Source organism: Ipomoea triloba, chromosome 5 (assembly GCF_003576645.1).
Source record: "Ipomoea triloba cultivar NCNSP0323 chromosome 5, ASM357664v1".
Classification (NCBI taxonomy): domain Eukaryota; kingdom Viridiplantae; phylum Streptophyta; class Magnoliopsida; order Solanales; family Convolvulaceae; genus Ipomoea; species Ipomoea triloba.
Genome location: NC_044920.1, coordinates 25559269 through 25577190, shown reverse-complemented (window position 1 = coordinate 25577190; position 17922 = coordinate 25559269). Strand labels below are relative to the sequence as shown.

Below are 17922 nucleotides of genomic sequence, written 5' to 3'. Positions count from 1 at the left end.
ATATATATATATATATATATATATATATATATATATATATATATATATATATATATATATATATATATATATATATATATATATATATATATATATATTGTCATAATCAGGTGTGGCCGCCTCTTAATGTGCGGTCAGTGCAGCCTCACCACTATGTATACAAATATATATACCATTCAATGTTAGAAAATGCACCGCACAAATATGCATCATTAGGTACGCATCACAAAAAAATACACCACTAGGCATGCAAATATACACCACACAGTGTTAGCAAATGCACCATTAGGGGCAGGGAAATTATGGTGCATTATTTTGGGTGTGTGGTGTGTTTTTTTGGTGTTTTTCTGTATTTTCATTGTGGTGTGTTTTCTAACATTGAGTGGTGTGAACCGCACCGATCGCATGGGAAGGCGTGACCACATTTGAACAGATTTCTATATAGTGGTGAGGCCGCACTGATCGCACGTTAAGGGGCGGCCTATATATATATAAAGTTTATTCGTGCATCGCACGGGTAATTTTCTATAACTATATATACCACATGTGTATTTTATGTTTTATCAATGATTTTAGGATGTTTTTCCATATAGAAAATATTATAAATCATTATAAATACTATTAAATATTTTACAAAGTCAAATCCTTTATATTGTATTAAACAAATCCGGTATGTTTGCTAATAAGGTAGATAGTGTATATATAGGAGTGAATAATAAAAATAAGAGCCACAAAATGATCCTCACATTGAAAAAGAACTTTTAATCCATAAAATGGTCATATAAGTTACATAAATCATANTCACATTGAAAAAGAACTTTTAATCCATAAAATGGTCATATAAGTTACATAAATCATATTATATAGCAAATTTTTTAAAATAAATGCAATTAAATGATTCATATATTATTGATACTTTTGCATTAATCTTTATAATCAAATAAACACACACTCTCAAATATTATAATTATTTATATCTTTACCTTTAATTTGTATTATTTAAATATATAATATAAAAATTAATCCGTGCATTGCACGGGTAGTTACTAGTATTTAAAAAAAAAAAAAACAATTCCACATTTGTTAAAAATCCAGCCTCCAGTCTCAAAGTTTTTACTTCTCCAAAAATCCACTAAAAATCACAAACGTAGTAGGGCTAAGATCACATCCAAATCTCTTTGGAGTAAAATCCAGTTTGAAAAGGAAATCCAATTGGCCACTCATCCCCAATCATTATTGCATGGACCATGGTCCACACAGCTGTGTGGACCAAAAATAAAAAGTGTATTATTTTTGTATTGAAGGTACATTATTTTAGGGTACATTATTTTTGTACTGATACTGTCCAATAATGTACCTTTAGTATAAAAATAATGTAATTTTTATTTTTGGTCCACACAGTTGTGTGGACCATGGTCCATGCAATAATTTGCCACTCACCCCATATGCAAAATTCAGGCAGCCCATCTTGATAGCCCAATTTCTCAGCCCATAAAGAAAGCCCAATTTCCAAGCACTTTTCTTTGCCCTAGGGCCTAGACCCAGCAACCTGCTTCCCTTTCCAAGCAAACCCTCTACGGCGCTACAAATATTATAACCCTAGCTCCATTTTTTCTACTATAACAGAGCAGCAGAGGAGAGGGCGGTAGAGAGAAGAATCGGCGGCGAAGATGAAGTACAATCCCAGAGTGTCCTCCTCCCGCCGCAAGAGCAGGAAGGCTCACTTCACGGCCCCGTCTAGCGAGCGGCGCGTGATTATGAGCGCCCCTTTGTCCGGCGACATGCGCTCCAAGTACAACGTGAGGTCGATGCCGGTGAGGAAAGACGACGAGGTTCAGGTGGTGCGCGGGACCTACAAGGGCCGCGAGGGCAAAGTTGTCCAGGTCTACCGTAAGAAATGGGTCATCCACATCGAGCGCATTACTCGCGAGAAGGTTAACGGATCTACCGTCAACGTCGGCATCCACCCCTCCAAGGTCGTTATCACCAAGCTCCGCCTCGACAAGGACCGCAAATCCCTGCTCGAACGCAAGGCTAAGGGCCGCGCCGCCGCCGACAAGGAAAAGGGTACCAAGTTCACAACTGAGGATATCATGCAAACAGTTGATTGATTTTGAGGTTGTTATATTTGCTGCTACTTTTTATTGATTGTTCAATCAGTGAGGATTAGTGTTACGTTTTGAATATCTGCACCTTTAAATTTTGGTTATAATCTATTGCATATTTCCTGGATTTATGCACTCGTCAGTTAACATTATCATGATAATATGTCTACCATTTTTAATTTTTATGTTGTGCCCAATGCTCAGTGCTGATAGTAGTAGTAGCAAATTGATTTCTTTTAAAAGATAGTTTTAAAAGATAGTTTATCTTTGGATCTGATTGTGATAAACAAACAAATGTGTTTTTATGAATCTGCTGCTGAATTTAATCATATTTTGTACTCTTTCTAGTGTTCTTGAGAGCTTATATTTTGATGGTTTGAGGTTTTATTGCTTCAACCTTGTGAGCCCTTGAATATAGAAATGAATGTTGTTATAACACACTATGCTTTGAGGCTGCTTTTGTGAATCCACTAATAATGTTTGTATGTTGCTCTTGGCTTCATGGAACTGATTTTAGCTTCATGGCAAATTGAATTTTCTTAGCTTTGTAGGGAGCATGCTAGCTTGTTCTTTAGGTGTTCTAGGTTTCAATTCTAGGAGCGTAGAGATCGTGTTGGGCAATGACTATGTTACCCTGAACCTGGTTATGGGTTTCTTTTCTACACTGAATAGTGAATAGGCTTGATTTTAACTCTGGAAAAATTAGGTGAAATAACTCAGAAAACTAACAGTACACACTCAATGAGAAGTGTTATTCGGTATTGCTACCCCAATGAAAAGAATGTCCAAAAACACGGAAATCTCAAGGCACAAGGGCAAGGGCAACACCAAACTTGGGAGTCTTGTCCAAGGCCTTGGTGTCAAATTCACTTGAAATGGTCAAAGTCGATTTTGCAATCACTGTGTGCTGCAATACAGCTCCGAGTCTTCCATGGTTGTTGAGCTTCAGTTTCACATTTGTAAGGTGATCAATAGCAAATGAGCCACCAACTGTGAATGTGTTCTCGTTGGAGGAGAGCCTTCTACTGACCTCTCCCACAGCAGCAGTCTTCTTCTTTGCATCCAGATGGTGCATAAATGATGCCATTATTGTATCACCCTTGTCAGCCCTTTAGTAAGAGGGCACTGAATGTTAGAAACCAAATCTTTCCAGCACAGATGCAATTGATGGCTTAGTTATGGACTTACAAGATTATTGCAGCACAAGAATCTGGTCTTGTGAGACTGATGCCAGCATTATACTTGGTTAATTTACCTGAAGCAGTTTCGTAAGTTGCCTCAGCACCCAAAGCAAAGGTTGGAGTGCCAAGGGTGACTGAGAGATCAACTATGGGTGAGTGTTTAAGAGCAACAACTGTACTTAAGGTTGCATGATGGTGGAAATACTGAACCTCCAGCTGCGTAAGACAAAAGAAATAGCAATGCTTGAGAATGAAACCCATGATTGTGGGCAATTAATCATCCTTCATAAATGAGCTTTTTCACCTTGCCAGAATTGTAATCAGGAAACTTCAGAGAGGCAATGGTCTTTGTTGATGGGACAATGTCGGTGAACGTCAAAGTTGTTGAAACCTGGAACAAAAGAATGGATGAGGAAAAAAGTTTCAAGAAAACAAACACATTTTTAAATAATAACAATGCCTTGGTCACCCACATTTGATTCTGTATCAACTTTGGCATCAGCCAAAATGTTCATATATTTGTATTGCACTGATACATCTCCACTTGAACGCCCTCCTTTCTTCACTGCAGTTGATGTAAGGGCCTAAATCACAAAAGAGGAGTGTGAACTTCTGAATTCTCGTCATTCATTGACATCAAACTCAAATTACAACTGCCAATATTCTTTGAATGACATCAAACTCAAATTACAACTGCCAATATTCTTGCATATCTGACACTAGAATAGATAATGAGATGACTTGGTCTTACAGCATAAAGATTTGCAAGCGTCTTAAAGCACTGATGAAGAATAAAATACTTATGATTCATTCTCAAATTACCCAATCAAATAAAAAGAAGATATAGGAATTAAGTAAAAATGAGAATGATTTACTCATTCTCTGGCATGATACAATTCATTGGTTCCAAGAGTATTTAAAGAATATATGGTTTCTGGTAAAGGTTCTTCAAGCAAAATGAGCTACAGATTTGGTCATTTTATCAATTTATTCTAGTGCTTGCTCATTCTTTGCAGCCTCCTAAAAGTGCCTTCCTTCACAATGACTAGAAACTAATATACAGAACTTATGTGGACACGCGATTGATGGCTTCCAACCTTCTGTATCGCCACTAAGTCCTTACCATTCCTAACATCATAGATTGAAAATGTGTTATCCTACTCTTGTAGGAAAGAACCAAATAATATTATCAATAAATCTAAAGAAGTCTTCAATGTCCACAGAGGATATAATACCTCTAATATAATGCAACACATTGAAAATTTGAAATGGATTTGCACACACATTAGCAGGGGAAAAGAAAAACAACAGAACAACAGTGGCATTACGTGTAAATTCACCCCTTAAAAGGAAGAAATGAGCTGTGCATTAACCAATATAGCTAAATCCAGACTCCAATATCAAATCAAAGCATAGATGCATTTAAAGCTTCTAAGTAAAGTCTAAAGAAATAGTATCGAAAAACCTAACCAATATAATTCAAAATTGGGAAACAAAAACTACAACTAGAGCGAAAAAATGCAGAACGGAAACGTAAAGGAATCATACCACTCCGGTGTCACTGTAAGTCGACACAGATAACTTGTGATCGGAGACATATCCCCTGGTTAGCAGATCTACATGTATTATGTATAGAATACGAAAACCGCAATCAAATTCCAGAAAGCGTGCGCATATATATAAATACGACGTGTAAGAAAAGTGGATTGAGAGCGCGCGATTTACCTTTGGCCTTTTTGCCAATATCAGAGAAGAGACCGGGCCCCGTACTCATTTTCCGATGTGAATTGCGAATGCACAGAGATAGAGAGAGAGAGAGACGTGAAGCGATTCGGCGATGTCGAACTGTGATGCTGGAATTGATGAAGCAGAAGAGAAATTCGCCTTATTTGACTTTGTGTTTTTAAATAGTGACCACGAATCGGAGAAGAGCCAGGAACATGACTCAAGTGCTTGTTTGGCTTTTGGAAATTATTACATTATTATTTTACTCCGTATAAAATATAAAATAAATTTATATAGAAAAATTAGTAGTGAACTATTATGCAATGTGGTGACGTATTTGTTATCATTTAAAATGAGTGGTCGCATGATCGAAAAAATTCTGAGTGTTTTAAAAAAATAACTCCGTAGTAAACAATTAATATTTATATATGTTTAAATAAAAATATTTACAAATAATAGAGGAAGGTAGAGGATGTCTCTTCACCATTAGTTGTCATTGTTACTAAAACACACCCATCTCATTGCCCATATCTGTCAAAAGAGTTAATACCATTTGGGGTCTTTCGAATATAGTGGTCTAGTTACGTTTAATTTTAAATTTTTAATTGACCACCCTTAATCTTTTTTCTCTTGATGAAATTTATGACTACTTCTATGACCCATTGAATCAAAACCAGGGGATGCATTGAATTTCATAATTAACCATTTAATTGTGGTTTGTTGGAGTTGTGATTATTATCCCCAATGCTTGATTAGTCTGATAGCACGAGTAATTTATTAGTCCATGAAGATTAATCCAAGATGATGGATTCCACTCAACTCCCATCCAAAGTCCAAGAAGATATACTTCTCCAATTAACAACAGTAGGCATATCATATGGAGAAAAAGTGGTGCATTAGCCCGATAAATATTTTTTTTAATAAGAAAAAAAAAGTATACCGCAATATATGAGTTGGTGTCCATACTCCATATGGTATGACATTCAAATCTGCTCGGATCATTTATGATCTAATAGTAACTTGCTATAAGAAGTAAATTGAACTCAAAATTCGAAAGTTAATTTGAAAATCTTTCATAACAAATAGCTTAATTGTTATTTTCGTAAAATCTATATATGGACTTATTTAACTATTATCACATTAATATACAAACCAATTAATATAACAGAATTTAATTAAACCACATCGATCGGATGAAATCTTAGAGTAATTCATAAATGTTAGTCCAATTTTTAACGTGAAGTTACGGTTCATATCCTAAGTAGCATCAATAATACGTACTCAAAGTGATAACCACACCTCCATATGTCGGCTGGTGTATGTGGAGAGGCATCACTAATACTGTAACTGATAATCAAACCTCCATATGTTGGTAGGTATCAAAATATCATCAATAAACGATAAAAACAGTGTAAGCAAAAAGATAACATAAATATCTCCACATGAATAGACAACCTATATGGAAGATCACCGCACATTTTTAATAATATAAACAACGGCCATTATCAACCGAGCTCGATATGGCCGTGCCCTAGATCCGACAACGATACAGATCATTCGATCTTTTTTTTTTTTTTTTTGTTTTTTTTTGGGCGTACGTTGTTGTATACATCGTAGGAGTTTCCTCTTTCCACGATTCTCAGCCCCTCTTACATTTCATCTTGTATGCGTATATAACTCAATCATTGGTGCGTTTCTCATTCTCTCTCTCAGCGAGCCCTCTCTCTCCCGAGTTGTTACAAGAGATCGAAATAGAGGGCGCATTGTTTCTGGTGTGTTAATGCTGAGAGAGAGGGGGTCTGATCCGTCTGGAGGCTTTTTTTTCTTCAAAGATTGGTTGTTTTTGAGGTAGTTTTGAAGGTCGTGTACGAATACCTTAATGTTTGTAGAAACATCTGATTAGTTTGCAGAGAGAAGAGATCATTATTTTTTTTTTGGTAATCATTTGTATGAAGCTTTTTGATCTTCCCTTGTCCAGTATTATTCCTCAGAAACTTTGATCAGTAGATTAAGGTAATGTCGTCTGTTTAAACCGTATTTAATGTTGGATTTAATTTATTCCTTCTGTGTTTGATTTAATTTAATTTGTAGAAATTCAAGGATCGGAAAGATGGGTAAGCTTTCGGATTCGAATGATTATGCGGAATTTTTGCCGATTCCGCCTCCCCTGCCTCATCCGTACGCTGAAAGCATTCATCATCGTCGGAGCAGAGCAACGAGGAAACAGTGGCGCCCCTACGCCGCGTCGAACCACCGGATGGATCATCTTTTTGATGAAGGATATCGAGCCGATGTGGCAATTAGCACGGATGACGGCGGCGTTGTCTATGCACACGCTAGTGTTCTCGTAAGTCGTTTGTTTATTCGATTTGTCCGGTGCAGAGATCCTTGTACTGATGATGTTCCTTTAGTTTACTGATGATATGATGCAATACAGGGTGTTTCTTCGCCGATAATGAAAGCCATGTTGAGAAAACCGAGACGCCGCCGTGGCGATCGGATTGCAATCTCCATCCATGGAGTTCCGGCCGAGGCTGTCTCCGTTTTTGTTCGCTTCTTGTATTCTTCCCGGTATGATTTTATTAGTGTTTTTTTTCTTTTCAAGTTTAATAATCCACAAATAATTTCCATAATATTTGGACTTTAACTTCAATCTAATTTAATTAGTTATTAGTCATATAATATGTCATTTTATACCTAACATAACAACGATTGCATACTAATTTCCATGAATTCTTCTTCATCTAAAAGGTTAGATCCCTAACCTACATCACGATAACTCACTGAGGGATATGCTCAATTTAAATATAATCTCTAAATATTACATATTGAACTAGTGAGCTAAACTCATGCTATCTTAATTTTATATTGAGTTATTGTCCCTTTTGGTTTGTGGGATATCCCTATTAATACATAATTATGAAAATTGCTATTATAGGTGGTTGACTTTTATTTTTTTTACCTCAATTTTGGTCTTGTATTTGGTGAAATTTTACCGAACGAGACAGATATGCTTGTTTATTCACATGACATACTTTGATAGAAAGTTTGATTTTTATCCATACACTTTAATTATTCACAAGTAGATCATGTGGTCAAATCTAATGGCCGGAATTTCATTGGATTCCTCATCAAGAGGACCAAAAGAGAGAAAAAAAAAGTAGTGTAAATACCATTCCAATTTTAGTATACTAATAATGAGAATATCATCAAACTCGTGAGACTAAAAGTGATAAAAACTCATCCTATATCATATGCTTGGATCTAGACATCATTAATGTTAAGTGGAATTAGTGAATGATGTTTATTGTGGTTTCCGATCCAGCTACGATGAAGAGAAACTTAGAGAACACATCCTTAGTTTACTGGCGTTGTCGCATTCGTACGCGATTCCTCATCTAAAGCGTGAGTGCGAATGGCTGCTAGAGGACGGAATGATGACGGTGGATAACGTAGTCGACGTGTTTCAGCTAGCGCTATTGTGTGACGCCCCCCGCCTCAGCCTTATGAGCCACCGTTTCATCCTCAGGAACATCAAGTCTGTTTCCTTCACCGAAGGCTGGATAGCCATGAGGTATAGCCACCCCATCCTCGAAAAACATCTCCTCGACTCCGTAATCGACGAAAACTTTGTAAGTATACGAAAACTTTCATTACATTTATGTTTTTTTTTCCTGAAAGTAGGTAGTTGGTGAGCTTTAATTTGCGGTTATTATATTGCAGAGGCAGCAGGAGAAGGCGAGGAAGATGAGCGAGAGGAGTAACTACCTAGAATTGTACGAGGCGATGGAGGCTCTGGTGCACATATATAAAGAAGGGTGTCGGACGATTGGTCCGCATGATAAGAGCTTGAAGGAGGATCAGGAAACGTGCAAGTATGCGGCGTGTAAGGGGCTGGAAGCGCTCATCCGCCACTTCGCCGCCTGTAAAATGAGAGTCCTCGGCGGCTGCAAGCGCTGCAAGCGGATGTGGCAAGTCTTCGAGCTCCACTCTCGCCTTTGCGCTGATTCTGACAATTGTAAGGTTCCTCTGTGCAGGTATAGCTCTTTCCCTCCTCTTAATTACTCAAACTGGCTCTAATACCAAATGGTAGACTGAAATAGCACATGTCTAATAGGAGTACATGTTAAAACACTTCAAACTAACCTATTGTAGTAGAGAAGTTTCGTCTCTCTTGATCCTCGCAAAATAGGCAAATAGATGGTGTAATAATTTTTGCATCACACTAACAAGGAGAGGACGGGCTCTTAAATAGTCTATATGTTATCAATATAGTCATTATAATGAATATCGATACTTTCTATTACAAATCATAACATGATGACCATTATTAGCTTATATTAACTTGCACCATAATGTGCCTTTAACGAAAATGTTACACCTCACAGTAGTGGCGGAGCTCGGGGTGGCGGGCGGGGTCTAATCCCCAACCTCCCTCCTCGCAAACATGTGTAAGTATATAGCTTTTGTTCTCTCAAAAAAAATTGATTAGGATGAGACTCGAATATGAAATCTTTCTTATGAAAAGTAATTCTAACAGCACAATTAGTCAAGTCCAAAATAATTACAATTAATTGAACACATTCAAAATCAAATAAGTAAAATCTCAAGCATAGGCATAAATATTGTTATATTTATACTTATATATTTTCTTCAATAATAATAAAAATTTCAATTAAAATTATTTTAGCCCTTAACGTTAAATTCTGATGTCTCCACTACACATATATTAGACACATTTTATGATTATCTAAGCATATCTCATATGATTCATCTTGCTAATTGCTGCGTATGAATTGTTATGTACATTTATTTCAGGAATTTTAAGGAGAAGAGGAGAATGCAGAACAAGAAGGACGAGATGAAGTGGAGAATACTAGTGAGAAAGATTGTGAGGTCTAAGAGCATCTCAGGAGCTCCATTTTTCTCAGTTGAAGCAACATGAAACCTAAGATTTGAGTCTTCTTCTTTGTACACTACACCTGTCATCATATTTGTAACCCACCTACACCTTCAAGATTAATGTAATTGATGGTGTTTTTTTATTTTATTTTTTATTTTTATGATGTTGTGTGGCGTTCTCTTCATGAATATGCCTACCCTCTATTCTAGCCCGCATCATCGTCCTAATCCTTTGTAAATTTTATCCATTACCTTTTTGTATGCCATGTTATAAAGGTTATATTATACCTTTTTTGGATAAAAATACCTTTGTCATTACAATTTCTGTTATCTTTTTCAATACTACTTCTATTACTTTAAAATTTAAATGGTTAAAGGTTTAAAACTATCATGTTTTAATTAAAATATATATTATGTTACGAGTTAATACCCAATATAGTCCTCGACTATAGTGGTTTTATTCAGTTTAGTCCTAAGTGACTTTTTGTACTCTATTTAGTCCTCGACTTTAATGGTTTTACTCACTTTAGTCCTCTGTTAAGAATTCTGTTTGTTGGGTGTTAATAACAAGGTTAACATGGTAATTTCATTTCTATTTTGTTTTTTATCAAATTAATTATTAATTATATGTCCTAATTTATCTCTATCTTAGTATCTCTAATGTATTGATACTACAGGAACAGAATGCTAATTGATTGAGTTTGAATTCATTACTGTTAATGCTATTTGCTAATTATTTGCTAATTGCTTTGTGTTTGGATTCATTTGAAAATAACTAAAAATGCTTCTATTTGAATTCATTTGAAAAGTGATCAGAATTTCAATATGCCAAAGTTAACTAATTGCTCATTATTTGCTAACTGTTTTTTCTTTTTTTTTCCCAAAGTATTATAATTTACTTTGTCTTTAGTATGCAATTGTGTAAATATATATAGAACATATAATTAATAATTAATTTGATAAAAAAAATAAAATAGAAATGAAATTACCATGTTAACCTTGTTATTAACACCCAACAAACAGAATTCTTAACAGAGGACTAAAGTGGGTAAAATCATTAAAGTCGAGGACTAAATAGAGTACAAAAAGTCACTTAGGACTAAATTGAGTAAAACCACTATAGTCGATGACTATATTGGGTATTAACTCATTATGTTACAATATAATTAACTATTTGCAACAAACCATCTATGTCTATATATAATATTGTCCACTGGATCCAAGAAGGTACTCTTGGGCGTGGCCCCTTGAGGCAATGTGTCGAGAATGCAAGATGGTGGATCGGTAGAGACTGGAGAATAGCGTTAAGGGTGGTTCTCCAAGAGCAGAACAAGCTGGCCGACTCCCTTGCGTCCTTCGGAGCCCACCAAAATGACAAAGAAAGGGTGCTTGAGGTTTGCCCTCATGTGAGTGAAGAAGCTTACCTTGATGATATGGTGCACGTCACGAGTGCCAGAAGAGTAGAGGAGGAAATATAATTGTTGCCTCCCCTAGGGTCCCCCCTCCTTTCTCGATTTTAAAAAAATATTGTGGATCATGGTCTATAGGCTATAGCGGAAGGTAGACCATTGATAAATATTCAATTTTAGTATATTGAATGTACATTTTGAACGTACTAAATTAGATAGTATATAAATATGAACGTAAAATATATTAAATATGAATCTTAAAAAACTGACATTCAATATACAAAAAATGGAAATGTATGTTAGTGGTCTATCTTGCAGTGTGCCAGCAGTGTATACCATGGTTCATGTATAATTAATGATTGCATGCCTATCGACACTTTAGAATTTTCAATAATAATTATATACGGAGTATTAGATATAGGATTCACACATAAATAGATGGAGTTAATTCATTATATTTTTGATCCTAGATTTATGTGCTAGTCCACTTTTAGTTCTTTTTTATTGAACATTTTCATTTGGTCTTAGTATTATTGTGGCATGACAATTTTTTGTCATTCGTCAACAAAATCATTAAAATAGTTAAATATAAGGATATTTTGAATTTTTTTTAAATAAAAAGTAGGTTGAACCACTATATCTTTTATATTTATTTTTTTTTAAAAAAATAAATTCATAATTGAATATTGAAATATCCTTGTATTTAAGGAAATTTAAACTATTTTGTTGATAAAGGATAAAAAAAATCATGCCACAATAATATTATGACCAAAAGTGGATGTTTTGAAAAAAAAAAAACTAAAAGTAGACTAACACCTATAAATTTAAGACAAAAAATAGATGGTTTGTAAACACTTCCCCCTCTCTCTCTTTAATTTTTGTCCTTTTGACTGGTAAGTTTATCTACTCTTGATTTCTTCTTTTATGGAGTTATTCTGGCCATTATTATATCATGAATTTTGTTTCTTCAATTTCAACTCACACTGTGAAGGTACACATTCTCGCTGAGGCATTTTAACAGTCATCTGGCAGTCGTAGATTTCTTGGTTTTAATTTCCTTCTTTCCTGTATCTTAAAGATTTAATGAGCTTACTTTATTACCATAAAACAGGAAAAAAAAATGGATGCTTTACTTTCTTTAATGCAATTTATTCCCTTGTCATTCTCTCTTTAAACCACTGAACAGTTTTAAGATCATTATAAAAGTGAAAATGAATATCTTTCTCAACTAGCTGTTATCATGAGTTCATAAGTAAATATAAGGAGAAGAAAGAATTTCTTAATCTTGCAAAAACAAATTAATGTTATAGTCTTATGATGCCTAGTATTGTGCCATTTTTTTTTGTTTCTACTATGTGTACAAGTGAAATAGATTGTTCTACCTAGGTCTGATTGTATTGAGAAAAAGAAAACAAAGTCTCTTACTGGGATTTGTTCATTGTGCATGTCTGTGTTTAAATATGTTCAACATTTATCTCGTGTTGCCCGATGGAATCCAAGGATGCTGCATCTTGTTCTTGTTTTCCTATGATGTTTGATCTCTCTGGACTCCCAAATCTTTACAATTTCCAACATGTTATTTCGTGTTCGTGCTGGTGCAGGCTGATTCAAAGCATGGGACTTGTTAACTTGTTCAATAGCACGAAATTTTACCCGAAAATTCTTGACTTTGCCATCCTGCTCCTGCAGAAATTGCTGTCATCAATCATCCATGTTCATGTGGTTTCATCAAAATACTCGCCCGAGCTTCAATTATGTTGAAAATTATATTTGCTGAAAACTGGGAGTGATGTAGCTGTTGGGGTTCTAAATGGTCTTGCAGAACCAATCACTGTTCTGTCATGCATTCTCCCAACATCTTTGCACACATTATCCAGAATGGATAAGAAATCCCTTACAATTATGAAGATTCTGAGAGGGTGGGGTTCCTCATTTGCAGCATTGCCATGGAAATATTCTGTCACTTCTTTCACCAAGGATAAGGCCTTTTTCTCCTCACCTTTGATCCTAAACATTTGTTCCTCTGCTTCTTTAAGGAACAGTTTGATTGAGTCAAAGAATTTGCCCTCCATGCCTTGTTTCTCAAGCTGCAAAACCAACCTAACATTTTCTAGTCCTGTTTCGAGCCTAGACACGTAACTGTGTAGGACATCCGAGTCCATCCCTGCTGCTTTTTTCACGTTGCCAAGCTCCCGGCTTAAGCCTGCTACGACCTGCAGCTCTTTCCTCTTGAGATCGTCCTCTTTGAGTCTCGTATTTGTTCTGTTCAGTGGGTTTTCGTTGATAGGACCGGAGCCCGTCCCTTCTGACCTAATGATCTCTTGGACCACAAAATGGAGCAAAGTTGTCTTTCCATCTGTTCCTTTTATGTCCACCAATTTCAAGAGAGTCTCTAGTTTGAATGCCTTGGCATCACCCCGGCTCGTGCCAACATTCATCCGGTTTCCTGTCCTTAGTACCGCTTCCAAGAGTTTGAGGAACAATCGGCTGTTCTTCAATTCTTTGCTCGCGTCCTGATGAAAACAATAATGGAAGCCAATGACTATAGATGGCTGTCACTGAAAATGTCAATTGGAATAGATTCATAGAATAGTTATTGTTATTACCTCAAGGGTTTGGAAGGAATTCCTCAAGTAGTTCACTTCTGAATCAAAATTAGCTTGGTACAACATTGCTTCCACTCTTTTAAAGGCAAATGGTACATCAAGAACTGCTTTCAGAAACCTCTCTGCAGATCCTAACTTTGAGGTGTCATTTTTGTAGGCTCTGAGCTTTATTTCTTCCTCCTTTGTTGGAGCCATCTTCACCAAAGTCTCCAGAAGCTCAGGACCCAACCCTTCTGGATTTCCTGCAACCCGAGTGCAATATTAGTCTCACGTTGTGGGTGCGGATACCAGTGCAGTATGTACGAAAATTATGGTGTGGAAGAAATACAGGAGGACTTGCTATCTAATGGGCCAAATTTGAAATTTGGACTTTTGTCAAACCACGCTAAAAGATTGAATTCAGTAATCTCATATGTTTTTCTCTAATTTTTCAATGTGGGATTTGGAGAGATATACAAACCATCTAGAAGTGCTTCAGAAACCTCTTCTTTTGTTACATTTTGAGCTCTTAACAGTATAGCTATGTTTTGTGACTTCTTTGGGTCCAGTATTCTATGATCCTGCTCAACTGGAGGCAGTGCTGATTTCCTGGTCACTTCTTTGGGAGCTGAATTTGCAGAATTGCATCCAAACAGTGATTCCATCATATCCTCATTCACTCTGCAGATACAAAGCTTGGTTAGGTAAGTTTAGGTCATATCAGTTCACCCTAAAGAAATTTTTTGTTCACAAAGGTGAAATCCTTGCCAAAGAACCTCACACCCGACTTACTAAATGAAAAGAATTGAAGTATGTGCTCCGTGTCTCAACTAAAAGGCTAAACTAATGGTTAGGTTACACATTTATGTTTGTATATTATATGCTCAACACGACCTCTCACGTGTGCGTGCATATTGTTTTTTATGGGCTTTAAGCAACACGTAGACAACTCTAATACCAAATTGAAATATGTGTTCTATCTCAACTAAAAAATGAAGCAGATAGTTGAATTGCAAAATTATGTTTATACATTATATATATGCTTAACAGAACAACCAATATCTAGTGCTTATAAGAGTTACTCACGAGAAGATGAAACTCTCAAATTATAACTGTCAAAAGACTTAAGTTTATGTCTTTGCCTACAACTTATCGTCCACGAACCAATTGAGCTTCCATGCAAGAGACAGGAGTTAAAAGAAAATTTTTACCATGGCTACTTACTGGAAGGAGCTTGGTTTTAGCTTGTCCCAGACCGTGGCTCGATCAGATGGTGCTTGTACTTTGTCCCAGTGCAATGGTTTCAGCTTGGGTTTTGATCCATCCATTTCATCGGAATCACATCTTTCCGACGAGGCTGTACTTCTGTCTGTCTGCCCACAGCAGCTTTTGGGACTGGGAGTTCTTGAATCCTGCTTTTCCGTTTGATGGCTAGCCATTGGCGGGAGATTATTTGTCTGGGAACCTCCCAATTTCCGTGGCAGCGATATTGGTGGCGGCGGCGGCGGTGGAGGCGGAGGCGGAGGAGGTGGCGATGAGAATTTCGCCGTTTTCGGGACGAAAATGAAAGGTATTGCCGGTCTGTCATTGCGCACCGGCGGCTCCTGTGGAAGCGGCTGCAACGGCCGTGGAGGATCCGGCGGTTTCTTAATCGGCGGTATGATTGCCGGCCGGACATCCGGCGATGAAGCGGAAAGGCGTGATCTTGGAGAAGTTCTCCTTACACGAGTCTCTGATTTAGTGTTGTGGGAAATGGGAGTATAGAAGCCTTCTTCATTGCTGATAGATGAGCCTTGCAGCGTGTAGAACGCAGTGTCCTGGCTCTCTTCGTCGGATGACGTCATCGCCGGCGGGGAATTTATGGGAGGCGGCTGCGGTTTGCTCAACGGCGGGAGTGGCTGAAGCTCCGGGCTCGGCCGATACCGATCGGATCTTTTCCCGGAGTTTAACTTCCGGTAAGGCGACCCGTTCGCCCAGTTGTTCTCACTCACCGGAGCTCGCGGCTCCACCGTCCCAATGTACAGAAAAGTCGCCGGCGGCAGCATTCTTGATTCCTCGGCGATTCTCCGGGAACTGCCAACCCCACCCACCAGCTTCTGGGTGTCCTCTGGGTGTTTCCGGCGGTGCTTGAAGATGTAAAACGCCAACGCGGAAAACATTCCCAGCGTGACAATCCCGACCGAGATCGCAATGGCCACTTTCTTGACCGGCCGGGATTGCTGCGGCAGAACCGGGTTCGACGACACCGATGAACGGTTTGGCTGAACCGACGCCGACGGCTGCTGTGGGCTCTGATTAGGCTTTTCCGGGAAGAACGGCGGGTCCGGGGTGGATAATGCGGGACTTTCCGGCGGAAAAAAGTCGGAGCCTTGCGGCGGCGCCGCCGGAAGCAGCGGCTGATGCAAAAATCTTCTTCTGATGGAAGTCTGAGCTCCGGTGGAGTCCACGACAACCAACGACGACACAACAAGAAGAAACAAGTTGATGCGAAGATGATGAGGTCTCATTGTGTTGTTGTTTCCACCTCTAAAATTCATCTATGGCTTTTGTTCCAGAAAATGCTTGCCCAGGTAGAGGGAGAAAGAAAGAAGACAGCAAAAAGAAGCTTCTCTAAGATCTAAATGACTTCACCATTAAGCCGCCTTTGTATTCCATTTCTATTTAGATTGAATCTAATATATTTGTCATAATTAAAAATTAAAACTGAAACAAAATAAAATTAATAACTAAAAACAAAAATGTTATTACCAAAAATTAAAGGCAAAAGGATGAAATAGGTCCATGTACTATCATTGATTGTTCATCTAGCACCATGAACTAAAATATGGTCCATCTAGGTCATTATACTCTTAATTATTTTTCATCTAGCATTTTTAGCCTATTTCTAACAAGTAACCCATCTAATTTGATGACATGGAAAAATAAAATTAGAAAAAATGATGACATGTTATTTATATGGATGTTTTGGATGATTTCTACCATATTTCATTAATGAAAAAAAAAAATTCTTGCAATGAAATAGGGTAGAAATCAAATTTGTTATATAAAGTTTTAACTACATGAGTGTATGTATAGCGCGGTATTCACTATCGTTCAACAATGAGATTTCATGGAAATCGATATATGAAAATTAAATTAATTTTTATAATAACTTAAGATATATTGTATTGGGTAAATTTTATTTTAAAAATAAATTAATATTTTTGGATAATTGAATAACTTAAGATATTGTATTTTTGGATGATTTCTTGGAAAGAGATAGGGCAGAAATCAAAGTTGCTATATAAAGTTTCAACTACAGTGTACTGTGTATGTATAGCGGAGTGTACTGTATATGTATAGCGGGGTATTCAGTGTCGTTCGACAATGAGATTCCATGAAAATTGATATATAAAAATTAAATTAATTTTTTAAAAATTATAAAATTAACCCAATATAATATCTTAAGTTATTATATTTAATTTTAGCATATCGATTTTCATGTAATTTCATTGCCGAACAACTTTGAATATCCCATTATACATACACAGTCGTGCAGTACACTGTAATTAAAACATTATATAATAACTTTGATTTCTACCCTATTTCATTGCAAGAAATCATTTTCTTCATTAATGAAATAGGGTAAAATCATCCAAAACATTCATATAAATAACATGTCATCATTTTTTATTATTTTATTTTTCCATGTCAACAAATTAGATGGGTTACTTGTTAGAAATGTGCTAAAAATGCTAAATGAAAAATAATTAGGAGTATAATGACTTAGATGGACCATATTTTAGTTCATGGTGCTGGATGAACAATCAGTGTTAGTACATGGGTCTATTTGACCCTTTTGCCAAAATTAAATAATTTCACTTGGCACATATGTACCGTTCCAAGTTGATGGTCTTAAGATCGAACTTGAGTGGTCGGAGCATTGATTCTTTGTGCTAATAAGATTCAGAAAGTATAGAACAGAATCAACAGATATTATCTTATAAAGAATTCTGTATGTTTTTTTTTTTTTTTT

At 36.6% G+C, this 17922-nt stretch overlaps 4 protein-coding genes across 5 annotated transcripts; 2 read left to right on the top strand and 2 right to left on the bottom strand.

The window, feature by feature from the left end:
* Positions 1-1609: 1609 nt before the first annotated feature.
* LOC116020900 (60S ribosomal protein L26-1) lies at positions 1610-2290 on the top strand. The gene has a single exon (XM_031261466.1). The coding sequence runs from the start codon at positions 1671-1673 to the stop codon at positions 2109-2111; it is 441 nt and encodes a 146-aa protein (XP_031117326.1). The 5' UTR covers positions 1610-1670; the 3' UTR covers positions 2112-2290.
* Positions 2291-2790: 500 nt separating this feature from the next.
* On the bottom strand, positions 2791-5237 carry LOC116020899 (mitochondrial outer membrane protein porin 2-like). The gene is made up of 6 exons (XM_031261465.1): positions 5012-5237; positions 4835-4902; positions 3760-3870; positions 3591-3677; positions 3294-3502; positions 2791-3214 (listed from the first exon to the last, which is right to left on the bottom strand). Exons 1-6 carry the CDS (start codon positions 5058-5060, stop codon positions 2908-2910), a joined length of 831 nt encoding a protein of 276 aa, XP_031117325.1. The 5' UTR covers positions 5061-5237; the 3' UTR covers positions 2791-2907.
* A 1397-nt stretch (positions 5238-6634) lies between these two features.
* Positions 6635-10231, top strand: LOC116021042 (BTB/POZ and TAZ domain-containing protein 4-like). Of its 2 annotated transcripts, none has more exons than XM_031261640.1 (6): positions 6635-6859; positions 7103-7358; positions 7449-7582; positions 8337-8643; positions 8735-9048; positions 9830-10231. In XM_031261640.1, exons 1-6 carry the CDS (start codon positions 6792-6794, stop codon positions 9954-9956), a joined length of 1206 nt encoding a protein of 401 aa, XP_031117500.1. In that variant the 5' UTR covers positions 6635-6791; the 3' UTR covers positions 9957-10231. The 2 variants fall into 2 exon arrangements, with proteins under 2 accessions (XP_031117500.1, XP_031117502.1); XM_031261642.1 differs by having other exon boundaries at positions 6642-7024.
* Positions 10232-12617: 2386 nt separating this feature from the next.
* On the bottom strand, positions 12618-16502 carry LOC116019300 (formin-like protein 6). Its single transcript, XM_031259453.1, has 4 exons — positions 15132-16502; positions 14389-14588; positions 13929-14170; positions 12618-13835 (listed from the first exon to the last, which is right to left on the bottom strand). Exons 1-4 carry the CDS (start codon positions 16442-16444, stop codon positions 13071-13073), a joined length of 2520 nt encoding a protein of 839 aa, XP_031115313.1. The 5' UTR covers positions 16445-16502; the 3' UTR covers positions 12618-13070.
* Between the last annotated feature and the right edge of the window lie 1420 nt (positions 16503-17922).

Excerpts from the sequence above, each read along its gene's own strand:
- LOC116020899 (XM_031261465.1), bottom strand. The coding sequence starts at position 5,060 with ATGAGTACGGGGCCCGGTCTCTTCTCTGATATTGGCAAAAAGGCCAAA. Across the intron at positions 3,871-4,834 it reads CTTACAGTGACACCGGAGTG|GCCCTTACATCAACTGCAGT; the intron begins GTATGATTCCTT and ends TTTGTGATTTAG. Across the intron at positions 3,678-3,759 it reads AAGTTGATACAGAATCAAAT|GTTTCAACAACTTTGACGTT; the intron begins GTGGGTGACCAA and ends CTTTTGTTCCAG.
- LOC116019300 (XM_031259453.1), bottom strand. The coding sequence starts at position 16,444 with ATGAATTTTAGAGGTGGAAACAACAACACAATGAGACCTCATCATCTT. Across the intron at positions 14,589-15,131 it reads CTAAAACCAAGCTCCTTCCA|AGTGAATGAGGATATGATGG; the intron begins GTAAGTAGCCAT and ends TTGTATCTGCAG. Across the intron at positions 14,171-14,388 it reads TTCTGAAGCACTTCTAGATG|GAAATCCAGAAGGGTTGGGT; the intron begins GTTTGTATATCT and ends CTCGGGTTGCAG.
- LOC116020900 (XM_031261466.1), top strand. The coding sequence starts at position 1,671 with ATGAAGTACAATCCCAGAGTGTCCTCCTCCCGCCGCAAGAGCAGGAAG.
- LOC116021042 (XM_031261640.1), top strand. The coding sequence starts at position 6,792 with ATGCTGAGAGAGAGGGGGTCTGATCCGTCTGGAGGCTTTTTTTTCTTC. Across the intron at positions 7,583-8,336 it reads CGCTTCTTGTATTCTTCCCG|CTACGATGAAGAGAAACTTA; the intron begins GTATGATTTTAT and ends TTTCCGATCCAG. Across the intron at positions 9,049-9,829 it reads TGTAAGGTTCCTCTGTGCAG|GAATTTTAAGGAGAAGAGGA; the intron begins GTATAGCTCTTT and ends CATTTATTTCAG.